Here is a 14,632-nt window from a genome sequence, read left to right on the forward strand (position 1 = left end):
TTTTGGAATGGTGTGTGGGTCAGAAGATCGCTTTGACATGATTTCCTCACAACATTTCTTCCTCCTTCTCTCTCTGTCTTGCAGTGCCAACCCACAGCTGACACCCCAGAGGAGGCCGTTGATGAGTTAGCCCCCCACATGTGGCAGCAGGAGGAGGCGGCAGACGTAATTAAATGTGATTACTTTGTGCAATTCGCGGGGAGGGGAGTCTGCAGAGCAGCAGGCAGAAGACCCGCATAATTATGGACCAGAAGTAACCGTTTAATCAGGCACAAACCAAGGGAAAGAGAGCGGGAGGCAGGGAAAAGTTCACTAAACTTCATTTATGGCCCAAAGCTAATTGACAGTCTAAACGGCATCTGTCGCTGTATCCATTTCTCTGGCATTTTTGCCAGCATTGCGGTGCAAGTGCCGCTCTGATATGTGGCCATGCCCATAAAAGTTAATGGACAGCTGATATTTTTGGACATGGCCAGTGAAATTTAACGGCGAAACAACTAGGTTTAAGCCGGTAGTGACATCACAGATGCGACACGTTTGCCGTTTGCCGTTTTCGTTTTCATTTGAATTATAGTAATATTTTTCTACAATTTCCAATTACTTGCTGAAGCTGTGGCTTCCGAGCTCCATATATTCGAAATCAAATTCCATCCACAACATTAGGCACCAAACGCCAAAGAGATGCTTGTGGTGGCTGTTTAAGAAAGGTTGGCCAGCGCCACCTAGTGTGTTTTTGTTGCAGCACAAAAATAAGTGGCGCCACTATGAACCTGGCGGCAATAAATGGAAGCATTGCTGCGTTCAGTTTCAGTAGCATAATTTTGGGTGTAAAAGTACATATAGGCGCAATTTTCAAAATCTTTATGGGCTGAATGGGTTTTGCTGCTCACCTCGTTTAGGGTTTTCCAGGATTTCAATTTTTATTACCTTTCGTTTTGAGGGTAAATATAATTTGCCTACGATTGCACTTTTCTTGTTTTAGTTTAAGTTTCTCGAATTATTTGTAGTACCAAAAAGGTTTCATTTTGGAAGATCTCTCGTAAAAGTAATGATTGTGTTGTTTAGCAAAGGTTTTCTTCTAACAGCAAAAGTTGTTTTGATGCATTCTGCTCTGCCAGAACTTTGACTGACAATGAACTAATACGTGAATCTGCTTAGATTTGTTTACGAAAAGTGTCAACGCAATGCGAGTACAAAGCACACCTTATCTTTGCAATCATAAATCTTTTCGGTGGTGACTCAGGTGACTGTTCCAAATGCATTCGTACTCGTATAAAAGTCACACACCCTCTAACAAACGCACACCTTCCCCTCTACAGTTTCACTGTTTCAATATCACTTGCACTTTTCGTCTTACATATTATTATGTCATTGCCGTCAGCTTTAACGCTCTGTTGGCATGCCACGAGCAACGCAACGGGCGCATTGCAGAAATAACAACAGAGTAGAGGATGAAAAACACGAGTCAAATGTGCAGCAAAACGTTAATAAACAAAACGATTAACAATAAGGAAACACTTTACACGCAATTGAAATGGGTATGGGCATACAGAGATCGAGATCGAGAGATCGGATCCATTGCGCGCCACAGAGGCACGCATGCGCAGCGCCAGAGGCAGCAGCACCAGCGGCAGATACAAGTTTAACCCAGAGAAAAATGTAGTGGAAATGTAAATGGAAATGAACTCACGTTTACAAAGTTTTCGCGTCGTATATCATCGGTTTCGTCGCGCTTCGAGATGCGTTTCCTCCAATCATCCTCGCCGCTCTTCTGCAGCGCCGCCAGACGCTCCGCAATGGAGGTGGTCTTGGCCATCGAGCGCTGATCGGGACCCATGACCTGGTTAAAGGAAACAAGGGAAAGATCACAATTGAATGATTAAGAACGTACATGGAAGATTGTTGGGGGGTCTCACCTGGGTCGATGAGCGACGCACGCCTTGAAGAAACTGGGGCAAAGCAGTGGGATTCGATGTGTCTTCTGTTTGCTCCTCCTCAGCTGTGTGGCTCTTATCTGTCGCTGATTGCGATGATTGCACTGGTGATTCCTTCGCTGACGCTGACGATGTGCTGGGCTGGTGCTCCTCTTCACCCTTTGCTACATGACGCAACTTGACGAAACCGCTGCCAAGTGGGGGCAACTGGGGGCCAACGATGCTGCCGCCAATGCTGGGTGGCAGAGGTGCTGCTATGCCCGAGTGACTTTTACTTTTTGCAATGAGCGAAGTGCTGCAAGAGACAAAACAGAGACAAGAGAGGGGTTAGTTAGTGATGATGGACCGTTAGAGGCATAAAGTGTGGCAATTAAGAGAGTCACAAATGCAGATACACTGTGCACCACAGGCCGAACGTTGAATGCCTCATGCTGCTGCCCAGATTGCACTGCATTGAAAACGTGCGTTTTTCCTCAATGGGTTATTCCATGCCCACTACCTCTCCATCCCCGATTAATAGTGGAAACTCGTGACAAGGCATTTTCCAAGCCACTAATGAGTGGATGAAGTGGAGAGAGAGAGATGGAGAGCGCCTCCTGCCTTATTGGGGATCTGTTCCCCTGCCCTCCAGTAGAATGCACATCCCATCGACAGGCAGCAGCAGCCTTTTATTTCTGCTGAGATTTTAGTTTTTGTTTTTTTGCACCAATGCCAAAGCCAAAAGCAAACTTTCTCCTTTAATAAGGGGGACCCATACCCATACCCATACCGCTGCCCCTACCCATCCACTGAATGGCCATTTATTAGTAGCGCTGGGCAAGAGTATAGTTTTTTCCTATAGATGGCAATGGAATTTTCTTCTCCAAATGGCGGCTGCTGCAAGATGGGTTATTGTTATGGCTAGGTCTCATTTTTATTGCCAGCTGCCTGCAATCCCCCCACAGGCGGCGGTGGGTTAATGAGGCAAGTTGTTTGGTTGGATTTTGGAAGAGAGAGAGAGAAGGAGGATAATCCACTGACATTTGAAATATGTGCAGCTCGCGGACAGTAGCAGCAGCCTTCTACCCCTGCCATGCTCTCAGTAAATCAATCACTTCTAGCTGCTGCTGCTGTTGATCTTTAATCTATTCCATATTCTTTCAGCACTTCCATTGATCATCTCAGTCGCTCATCAGAGCTGGTTCTTTGTCTTCTCAGAGAGATTCAATCTATTTCGAAATGCCGCACATTTGTCTGCCACTTGCTGCCGCTGCTGCTGCTGTTTGCTGCCTTTTGTAAGCGTCACCGTTATGAGATCTTACACAAAAGTCGCGGCAGATGAATCTTGCATTAGTCATCGGCGACATGTATCGGTATATTCCGGATTCTGGATGGTGTTTGTATCTTTTCCCCCAAAATTTATCGCACAGCGTGAGTCAAGAAGTTGGGGGCCTGGCTTTGGCATTTATACGAGAATATGTTACGAATGGGAATGCGAATACGAGTGTGAATATGTATGTTACGAGTTGGCTAAGAACCGCTAAGAAACAAGTTCCACTTCACTGTTTGGCAATGCAAAAAGAACGAAAAACGAAGCGAAGCGCACTTACAATTTGACAAGAACTGAGCGGCACGTGGAGTTTGACAGCAACTGCGCTCTTAACGGGGATAAAGGAGTTTAAACTGCAGTTGGTTTGGCAAGCACTGTTTGCACTGCGCACGTGGAGTTTTACAATCACTGCACACGTGTGGGTTTGGTAAGCACTTAGCGAGAGACGAAAACCAGACACCCGACTGCACGCGACAACCAATGAAAGACGAATGAGCGCAGCGCAGCGCAGAGTTTTTGCTGCTGCTGCAGGTCCAAGCATAGTAGGATAGGTTCAGTCCAAGCACTGCAGATACGAAAACTCCAAATCCGAATCCGAATCCAAATCCGAGGCTCGTTTGCATTTTCGTTTGCTGTTTTGGCAGGTAAATGTAAAGACAAACGAGCCGAGACCTGCTGACAGCTAAATTGCTCATTAATTGGGGAAAATTTTGACAGAAAAACAGAGCCAGACCGCGCGAGCGCGGACAGGCAGCAGCGGCGCGAAAAGTGGTCAAAAGTAGAGGATGGCCAGGTGTTTAAGCCAGAAAAACTACCTGAGGCAGCCGTACAGCCGAAACACTTTGTCACACTCTTCGTGTCTGATCTTGTTTTGAAGGAGGAAAATCAATCCTAGCTGCAAAAGTTCAAAGTTGAAAGCAAAGTTGAAGAAATCAAAGTAAAAGCTTGGCTAATGGCATAATGGCAGAGAAAATTGAACACAAAGTGGGGGGCTGTATCCGGAGATTATCTATGGGGCAGAGTTACATATTTGTGTGGGTGAGCCATAGGTCAGAGTGCAGACACGCGCAAGGCTGCTCCTCCTGGGCTACGTCCTTTGCCTTGTTTGTTTGATAGTTTTAATGCAATAATTGCCCTTTGGCAAGCGTTTAGCAAGCAATTAGTTTGAGTGCTGGCCACCATTCCGAGGTGCGGCAAGGAGCCAAGGAGCAGCAGCACACACACCCATGTCCATGTGCACTTTGGCAAGTGTTTGCCCAACTGATGAATGTTTTCCTGATACGAATTGTTTTCCTTGCAGAAAAACGTACGAGTACGAACATCCCAAGCATCGCTCTCACATGTTTTGTAATTGAATCTTTCTCTGATGCCGCGATGCCGTAATTAAAATTTCTTTTGGCCAACGCAAAAAAAAGTGAATGCGAATGCGATACGGAGACTGAGAGTGATCACGCGATCACCTCGAACTCGGTGTACAGCAGTGTACAAGCCGCCTAATGATATAACAAAATGAATTGTTTTATAAACTATTTGGCGCGGCATAAATGATTGCACGCCATTGCCATGTGCCGGTGGGGGTCTCTGAAGATGGCTTTATGAGCACCTCGCACGGCATCCATCTCCCAGCCTAATGGAGTTGTAGTGCCTCGTAAATCTACAGATCGTTTGAGGTGTTGAAAATTTATGCAAGCCAAAAAATAAGAATTGCAATGCAAAATCTTTGCTTCTGGTGGGTCGTGCTGTCATTGGCATTGCTCTCTGCTCTGTGTCAAGTACTTGGTGGCCAGAAATAATAATAAATCAAGGTTCGAGCAGTGTTCGAGTAAGGTTAAAGCCGCAACTCAAGCAAAATAAATCACAAACATACATATATAAATGCACATCTCACAGCTAATAATATTTAAACATGATATATGCCCATACAGAAGCGACCAAGTTGATGGGCAAACCGCAAATAAAAGTTGAACGGATGGGATCGTATCGTATTGCAGCAGCAGACACATGAATCTCTCAGGTGGAATCCACAGGCATACCAGTGGGAATGCAGGGAAGGTAAGGTGAGGCCTCAAGATAAGATGACGCGTCACAATAAGTACCCCCCAAGAAAAGTAAGCAATAAATCGACTTATGCAACTCCATTATGTACGAGTATATGCCCCACAGACAAGAGATTTGCTTTGCTTTTGGCACAAAGCTCTCAATTGCCTGCAATTTTAGGCTAAAGAGAGCGAAAAAGAGAGAGAGACAGAGAGAGAAATGACTCAAGTGACAATTACTCGCAAAGGCGTCAAACAATTTGATGAGTGAGCAGTGAACGAGTCTAATGAAGAGCTCAAACAATGGAGAGAGAGATGCCAGAGATCGCAGTGGAGATTCAAGTTTGGGCTGTGGGCAGGGGCAACTCTATGAAGATCGGGCTCCAACTCTTGACTTTCCCACGCCGCACGGCCACGAGGGGAGTTCGGAAGGGGCTTCGGGTTCCAGGGGGGCTGTTCGGCAGGCGGTGGTAATGATGCAAAATTACAACGTCAACATGGGCCTTACAACCTGGCTGAGATTCACTCTGCTTTTGAATCGTTTTACACGGTATTCAAAGATTGGTAGGGTATGTTGTTTCCAGTCAAAATAAATATCAGAAATGTGGGAAATTTGTGTCTGAAACTCCATAAAAAGGAACACAAGCTGTGTCACATTCGCTGGACTTGAAACCTTCGTTGAGCAGCAAAAATAGAACACTACAAAATTGTTTAAAACTCTTTAAACTTTGTCAGGGATAATAAAATTGTCGCTTCACTTCACTTCACTATAGACAGAGTTTTGCTTTTGTTTTGTCTGTGGCCCCTCGAGATTTCATTAGTCACTGACCTTTTCCCATTGTCGCACCAGCAAAAGGTTTAGTTTAGCTACAAAAATAGTTGGCAACATTTAAGTTTTGTTCGGTTTTTAGCGAGTGTTGCCCCGGGCTAAAAGTCGCAGCCTCACCTCAAGTTCAAGGAGTCGTCGTCGCGTTTATTAACAGATCACTGAATTTGTTTCACTTTAGCCACATCTACCACCCGTGTGCACACAGTCTTGTGTGTAATGTTGGGGCACATTCGAGCTTCGACTGGCTACTTTGTGCCCTCAACATTCATTCATTTCATTCCATTTCAGTCAGTCAGCTGATTTTTGTTATTTTACGGGCAGGCGCAGTGCAGCAGACACGTGCTGTCTGCAACCCCACTGTTGGAGTGGCCTCCACCCTACTCTCTACCCCATTCGTTGCATACCAGACATGTTTTTCTTGCCACTTGCGCCGGGTTGTCCGTGGCAACCCGAAAAAGCGGAATGGAAATATGCGTCAAAACAAAACTCTCTTCTTTGTTCCATTGTGAGGCAGAGTACTTGCTGTCGATGGGCAGGAGTTAGCTGTGGGCTGATATGGCAGATGGTTTCAGTGGTTTCCCCCCTCCCGGCTAGACGACAGATATCGTACCTCAGCAGAAGTGCGATGACTGCAGCAGCAGCGGCAGCAGCGGAAGCAGCGGAAGCAGGAAACATGCGTACTATTTCGGCAAAACAAACAAAGGAAACCAAGAAACAAAACCCACTCCAGCTTTAGCCCAAGTCTGCAGCTCGATGGCTCCGATGGGGATCTGGCTGTTAGCCTTGGCTGCACATGGCTGGAGGCAGGGGGCTAGCTCTCTGCTCTCTCTCTTGTATGGGCTTCGTTCTCCTCATGGGGTTGCATTTCGGCTGCTACGTGCCTGTCACTGGATTTCCTCCTCGAGTTGTTTGGGGTCTGGGGCGTGGCGCTTATTGATTGATATCCGTGGGGGGGACTACGTTAATGGTACTGGCTTTTTCCCATTTGGGGCTCCCGCATAATTACCTTTTTGAATGCTCGAAATCGTACCATAAAATTCTTACAAAATTCTTCTTTTCATTTTTGTTTGGTTTTTGATTTTCCCTGGGAACAACGTGAGTCAACGTTTTTCTATCAGTTCTCTCTGTTTCTGTGTCTTTTCCTTCTTATAGATGACGCTCCCGTTTACCGTTTCACGTTTTTCTGTTTCTGTTTTCCGTTCTGTTCAGCGTCATAGAAGTTGCCTTTTTTCTACTTTTTCTACTGTCTGTGGATTTTGACATTTTGATAACTTGTTTTGGGGTTCTTTGGTTTGTTGTCTTTGCCAGAAAGAGAGCAAAGAACCTACAGCCCACAGCCGTAACAATGGAAAGCATGTGCGGATGTCATTCGAGTGCCCTAATTGACCGCCAAAGTGAATGTACTTCTTGGCATTGCTTTGTCTCTGTCTGCAGAGGGGGGGAGCGGGTTGCGGGTTGCGGCACTTTGCTTCAACTCCAATGAACTCTGCCGTGAAGTTCAACGAGGTAGCAGCAGCAGCAGCAGCAGCAGCTACAAGAACTATCAAGTCCATTCAACTGCCGCCTATGCCTATGCATGTCGTGTCGCCTCTTGTCGCTCCGATTGTCACAGCTGTTTGTTCTGGAGCGCCCAGAGCTGGAAGCTTCTGCTGCACATTGCAGGAGAATGTGAAGAGCCAGCTGAAGAGTTGTTGCTACTGTTTCCTGTTCACTCCATGTCAACGCGGCTGCTTCGAGGGTTCCTCTGCTGCTGCATAAATTACTAACCTTTAATTGCTATCAACATTGTTGCCTGATTGAGAGAGCTTTTCCTAATAATATCTAGAAACTAAAATCCTACATTTAAATGCTCTAATTAACATTCCCCTGGTAATCTCTATATTTGTTTACTTTGATAGCAATTCTCTCGATTGAAAACCTGCCCTCAAACATTATTTTGTAATCGTTAACGCGGTTTGTCATTGAAAAACAACTCGAAACTGAAACTGAAACTGTGTTGCATTTTAATTATCGCTACAATATAGGCGATTAAAGCTCTCGCAGTTTTTGATGCAAAAGTCGAACTTTGAAACTTACAAAATGTTTACAATGTTTTTTTTCGCTGACAAAAACCAGTTCTCCCGAGAGGCAGAGGAGAGTGCTATGTCTGATTGCGAGAGAGAATCGTATTCTATATACTGGGATGTCAAAAACTAAACTAAAAGATAGCTGGCGCTTGGCGCTTGACTGGTCAAGCGGTCCGCCTCAGCGGTCTGTTATCATTGAACAACTGCGAACGGGCGGTGGCAGTTCAGCGCGAAACTCGTCGGCAAACACAACGCGACAGAGCTGATCTCTAGCTTCAGCTCCAGCTCTGATCTCTAGCTCTGATACTCTGCTTTTAATCTCTCAATAATGTTGCTGCTGACCCTCGCCATTGGGGCACTGGCATTGCTCCTCAGCTGGGACTTTATGCGCAAGCGCAAGCGCGTGGCAGCCTTCGGGCGGTCCAAGATCTCTGGCCCCCTGGCGCTGCCCATACTGGGAAATGGCCTGCAGGCCCTCAGCCTGGGTGCAGAGAGTAAGTACAGCAGAGAAATCCCCTCTAGCAACGGAGTGCAGCTTGTCCTTTGCAGACATTATCGATTGGGTGGATGAATCCTTTCGTATCTATGGCAAAACCTTTCGCATGTGGATCCTGGGCGAATCGCTGATCTACACCAAGGACCTGAAGCACTTTGAGGCCATTCTGAGCAGCACCACCCTCCTGGAGAAGGGACAACTCTACACGTTCCTGCGTCCCTTCCTCAACGATGGCCTGCTCGTGAGTGTGGGCAAAAAGTGGCATTCGCGGCGCAAGGTCTTCACCACTGCCTTTCATTTCAATGTCCTTGAACACTATGTGGGCATAATGGACAGGCAGAGTGCAGTGATGGTGGAGAGGCTCCAGGAGGTGGCTGATGGCAAGACAGCAGTGGATATGCTGCGTTATGTCTCCCTGGCAGCCTTGGATATTATTACGGGTGAGTGGAAGTTGAGATTCTATAGATCTACTGATCCTTATGGATGTATTCCTCATGTAGAGGCCGCCATGGGAGTGCAAGTGAATGCCCAAAGCGATACCAAGTTCCCCTACGTTCAGGCGCTCAAAAGGTACGTTCTGTGGTCCCCTCTTTGGTGCCTTCCCTGATCTCTCTCTCTCCCCCTGCAGCGTTGTGTACATCCAATCCGATCGCATGTTCAAGTTCTCGCAGCGCTACGACTGGCTCTTTCGTCTCACCTGCCCCGTGTTGCACTGCAAGCTGCTGGGGGATATTCGCATCATGCATGACTTCACCAACAAGGTCATACGCGAGCGACGCGCCACAGTGGAGCAGGCAAAGGCCGACGGTAGCTACAGGCCGCTAAGTAAGTGAATCTACTCTATGCACAATAAATCATGACTCTGAGCCGCTTTCCACACACACACACAGGTCTGGGGGATCCCGAGGTGGGTCGTAAATCGCAAATGGCTCTGCTGGACATCCTGCTGCAGGCCACCATCGATGGGCAGCCTCTGAGCGATGCCGATATACGCGAGGAGGTGGACACTTTTATGTTCGAGGGCGACGACACCACCAGCAGTGGCGTCTCCCATGCTCTGTATGCCATCTCCCGACATCCCCAGGTGCAGGAGAGAATCCACAAGGAACTTTTACAAGTTCTGGGCAGCAATCCTTCGTCGCCAGTCACCCAATCGAAGCTGCAGGAGCTCAAGTATCTCGAGTGTGTGATCAAGGAGACCCTGAGACTGTATCCCCCTGTGCCAGCCGTCGGTCGATACACCACCAAAGAGCTACAGATCGGTGGACAGACGATACCCGCCAATACGAGCATCTACCTGGTCCTCTACTTTGCACATCGCGACGCGGAGCACTTCCCCGATCCGCTGGCCTTCAAGCCTGAGCGGTTTTTGCATGCAGACTCCGAGGATCGGGAGACCTTTGCCTATGTGCCGTTCAGCGCGGGGCCCAAGAACTGCATTGGCCAGAAGTTTGCGATGCTCGAGATGAAGGCGCTGATCAGCAAGGTGCTGCGATGCTACGAGCTGCTGCCCCGAGGGGCAGATGTCAAGCCCATGATGAACTTTATACTGCGCTCACCCTGTGGCATTAATGTGGGTTTGAGGCCCAGAATATCCTAGGAATTACAGCAGGAATTACAGCAGGTGTCGGGTGTGGTTTTGTGATATTTAGCACCATAAGTTTTAACACCTATTTAAGATGTTTAATGTTTTATGATGGTAACAAAAAACTGTTTATGTATACATATTTATGCAGGTTTATGTGTATTTATAACTGGTTTAGTCATCGCCACAAACAACATTTTATTACATCCCCTCGAGGGCGCAATGCGACTCATCCGGCGGCGCCTCAGCCTCAGATTCTATCAATATTTGCACAGAAATGATAAAATTAGACCCTCAAACAAACAGAATGCTATCTTTGCTTTGACTTAACTGTGGGCGGAGGTTTACCCTGGGATAATAGCTAAAGCTCCCGCCAATTCACACCGTTTGACAATGGAGAAAGACTTTCCTTTTCCAGCTGGAAGGAAGTGGGATATAAATCCATAAAAACAGAGCAGTAAAGTGCTCTGTAGTACATATATCTTCTGCTTAGAACTTTAACTCTGTATGCCCCATGTTTATCTTTGGTTTATCTTACGTGGGAGTCCAAAAGATAATGCGGCAAGAGCAATTATTGCAAAAGCAAAGCAGATTGCAGATAAGCATTAGCATCGCGAAAAAGAAAATCACATAACCCGGGGCACGGGCAGGGGTGCGGGTGCGTTATCATCATCCGGCCAGTTAGATATCGGGCCTATAAATAGCGTTAATGCGCCAAAACTAGATCAGTAGTCTCCTAGTAGTCCTCCTGCTACCGTGAAAAATATGTCTGCCGCTCGTTCCGTCTCCCCGCTGCTGATGCTGCTGCTGGTGTGCGCTGCTGCTGTGCTTTTGGCTCCTGCCGCGGAGGCCATCAGCCGGCCACTGCCACCGTATGTGGGTCTGCCCACGCAGGATGGCCTCACGCATTTGTTCCTCAACTCTCGGGTGACACGTCGCGATCCCATGGCCTCGGTGGCCTGCTTTGGCGGCTACATTGGCGAGTCCAATCAAATCGCCGAGATCTACAGCTTCAACTACAGCACCTGTGCCAACGAGGCGCAAAACTCACGCAAGGGCATCGACAGCGACTTTATACCCACTCGCAGGACCATCGAACGGTCGTCGGGGAGAGTGTGCGAGGATCTGAGGAAGTGCAACAGCATCAATGGCACCCTGGACTCCTTCAACTGTCACGCCACTGTGGTAAGTACTTCAAAGGAGAGAAGTTTCCCCTTGAATTCCCACTCTAATCGGACTCCCTTTAGGGCTCCAACAACACCGTGGCCACGTACAGCATCTCGGGCAACGCCTCAGAGTCTGCCAGTCTGCTGCAGGAGCGTTATCGTGTGGTGGAGCTCTCCCACGAGCAGTGCATCCACAAGGCCGAGCGACGCTATGTGGAGGCCACGGCCACCAACTACAACTATCTGCAGGCCTGTCTGGATGGCCGTGTGCAGCCCAAGCCCATGCCCGTGCCCACCACCAGCACCTCCACGAGCACCTCTACGACGACCACCACAACTACGACGACTACGGAGGCACCCACCACGGAGCCAGCCACGGAGGGGCCGCCCTTCAATGTGGAGGATCAGTTTAAGCAGCTTTTAAACTTGTTAAACTAATGTTTCGCTCGGGTTTAAGCAGGATTCGTCGTCGTGCTCATTAAAGAGTGAAAACAGTTTGCAGGCAAAGGCAAAGGACAATCCTTGGGTAAACATTCGCAACAGGATATTTCCACCCCTTTTTGGCTGGGCAAATGAATTAACCCCCAAAAAGCGGGAGGGTTGCTGCGCAACCAGTCTCAAATTTCGCAAATGGCAAAAATGAAAAGAATTAGCAACTTCCCACTGCCATTTCCCCCTTGTGTCAGCGGCAGTTAATCTTTTTTAAACCATACTCCAACTCTCGCTGTCTGCTGGCCCGTAGCCCCGCTTGATTGATGATTGGCTCTGTGGAAGAAAGGTCTTAGGAGGAGCGGTGCACTGGGGCCACAATCTTCCGCTTTCAGCACCTTCAAACCAACACACGGAAGTTATTTATGATTAATGCTTCAATCAGAGTTTGGTGTGGTGTGTGCCATTTGGGGCATAATTCAGCACAGATCGAACGGATCGCTAGATCTGCAGCAGAAGTAATCCACCATTTATGGGCAATGAAAATCAAAGTGGAACCAGAACCATTGAAGCTATGCCGCCACCGCACTCGACTCGACTCGCACATGTAGAGGTGCCACAACCTTTTCTTTTCTGGTCTGGCAAACACGTTTTGGCTTTTATGGATTGTCTTCTGCTGCTGCTGCTGCTGCTACTACCTTCTAAGGCATGAAATGTGTATGTGGTTAATAGGGCCTGGCAAAGACAAAGACCCAGGCCTGACCATACATGAAAACACCTGTTTGTGGCTCTGCAGCAAGTGCCTCATTTATTACAGCAATTGGCGGTGGCACTTCAGCATGGAGCCAAAGGGGGCACAGGCATTCTATCTATTTGTAATTCCTGGAATGCGATTGCATCCAATCTCGACTCGTATGCGTTTTATTGGTGTCTCAAGAAAAATGCTGTTAAAATTGCTGCGCCAGCCAAAGAGAGGGAGTGGCCGCGGGTCGGACCGGGCCTGGCCTTCTTGATTTCTAATTTATTTTTTCTGTTTTTCTATTGCTGCCTGCGAAAACTAATTAAAATGCAACTTGTGGCAAGGTGTTTACGATGTGGGCTCTGTAATTGCTAGAGAAATCCACTTGATACATACGAAAGTGGCAGAGTGCAGAGGGGAGTGGCAGAGTTCCTACAGAAATTAAAGAGTGATAATAAAAGTTGATTAATTAACAAGCAAAGAGTAGCAGTACTCCACTCTCTCTCTCTCTTTATCTCTTTTCTCTTATTTATTTTGGCATTTAAAAATTTAATTGATTTGACCAAAAGTCAGCGCTAAAAACATTATTCATTTGTCAGCTGAGCGGCATTACTCAATACTCGTTTGAAGGAGCATTCTCCACGCATTGTTAGATTTGGTAATGCTTTTGTTTCTGGCACGTATGACCCATAGGAGAACCCCAAGCAGCCCTCTCCCTCCCTCTCTCTGGGTTCGACGCCACAATTTACGCGCTTCATTGAGCTTTGGCTTTGGCTGTGGCGTTGGTTGTGCCTTCTCCTCGCTATTTCTGGCTCTGCATCCATGCATGGCGAAAATCTAAAATCTGAGGCTTGTCAACGGTCCAACACAACACAACAGATGATCAGCAGGCAGGCCAGGCAGCCAGCCACCTACTCGGAATATTATGCAGCAGCAAACGAGTTTTTCCCCCCGTCAACTTTTCATTTTCATTTGGCGGGGGAACAGCCAGCAAATTGGGGAAATGTGTTAATAAAACGTGAGAGAGTGTCAAAGAGAGAGAGAGAGAAAGAGAGAAACGCAGTCTCTCGTAGAGCAAAAGAAAGAGTGTAGAAAAATGGTCAATAAATATTTGCAATTATTTTGCATAAATTAAATGGAAAACCAAAAGGAGGCTGGGGCTGTCAGTGTGGCCAAAAGCAGGAGGCTGTCGCTGACAGGAGGAGTAGGAGAAGGAGGAGGCACTACCTCTGTGGCCAAAAGAAGGGGCAGGCGGAGGGGCGCTTGCGGTCTGACAGTGTGGCCAATTAAGGCAAAAGTTGCAAGTGCGATGCGGCGTCGAGTGTCGCCCCGAAAACAGACACAAAGAAAAAAATGTGGACAAAAATTTAAAGATTTACATATGGAGAGGATCGAATGGGTAGGACACCCTTGAGGGTAACTATAGAGCTATGGAAGATACCCATAAATGTTGATTCTATCATCAAAATTTTTTCTATCTTCCAAGTTTTCATCATCTTTCTGCCACTCATCAAAGTTGGTTCAAAGTTCTCACACGCTCTCCATACACTCCCGTATTTCCAGGGTATTTATTGAAGCAAACTGTACGTAAAACTAGTTTGCCTGCAGCTTAAACAACAACAAAACCAAAAACAACAAACACTAAAAAGCGCAGAAAAGGAAATCGTCGCTGGTCGCTCGGCAGCGGTCGGTCGTCGATCGATGTTGTTGCTGTTGCTGCTGCCGTTGCCTGCCTTTTAAGGCTTTTTGGCGTTGCGTGTGTGTTGCGCATGCGCCCCCTGCCTGCCCCCTGCTTGCCCCCTTGTGTCCAACTTGTGTGTGCTATCAATTTCAGTGTCTGTCTGTCTGCTTCTCTGTGTGTGTGAATTATCTCTACATGCATGTGTGTGTGTGTGTATCTGTGTATTCAGGTCATTCGCATTTTCACATTTTAAGGCGGTTTTCGGTTTTTGCATGTTGATTTTTCTTAAGATCTTTGCCATCGGAGGACTGCTGCACTTGCTGCCTTTTTGCTGAAAACTTTTACTCCGCTGGAGGAGCCGG

The 14,632-nt window shown here is 47.3% G+C and overlaps 3 protein-coding genes across 13 annotated transcripts in view; 2 read left to right on the forward strand and 1 right to left on the reverse strand.

The window, feature by feature from the left end:
* LOC117895585 (supervillin) overlaps nt 1–14,632 on the reverse strand; it is a 125,977-nt gene that overhangs the window by 12,459 nt on the left and 98,886 nt on the right. For all 11 annotated transcript variants that reach the window (XM_034803320.1, XM_034803323.1, XM_034803321.1 and 8 more), the window contains 2 exons: nt 1,917–2,229; nt 1,691–1,840 (listed from right to left, as the gene is read on the reverse strand). In XM_034803320.1, the coding sequence (XP_034659211.1) occupies nt 1,691–1,840; nt 1,917–2,229 (463 nt within the window). The remainder of the gene's footprint in view (nt 1–1,690; nt 1,841–1,916; nt 2,230–14,632) is intronic.
* LOC117895589 (probable cytochrome P450 4d20) lies at nt 8,433–10,332 on the forward strand. The gene is made up of 5 exons (XM_034803338.1): nt 8,433–8,668; nt 8,724–9,110; nt 9,171–9,240; nt 9,299–9,495; nt 9,561–10,332. The coding sequence occupies exons 1-5, from the start codon at nt 8,503–8,505 to the stop codon at nt 10,268–10,270; spliced, it is 1,530 nt and encodes a 509-aa protein (XP_034659229.1). The 5' UTR covers nt 8,433–8,502; the 3' UTR covers nt 10,271–10,332.
* On the forward strand, nt 10,994–11,937 carry LOC117895592. Its single transcript, XM_034803342.1, has 2 exons — nt 10,994–11,440; nt 11,503–11,937. Exons 1-2 carry the CDS (start codon nt 11,021–11,023, stop codon nt 11,857–11,859), a joined length of 777 nt encoding a protein of 258 aa, XP_034659233.1. The 5' UTR covers nt 10,994–11,020; the 3' UTR covers nt 11,860–11,937.

The sequence above is a fragment of the Drosophila subobscura genome, chromosome J, assembly GCF_008121235.1.
Source record: "Drosophila subobscura isolate 14011-0131.10 chromosome J, UCBerk_Dsub_1.0, whole genome shotgun sequence".
Lineage (NCBI taxonomy): Eukaryota > Metazoa > Arthropoda > Insecta > Diptera > Drosophilidae > Drosophila > Drosophila subobscura.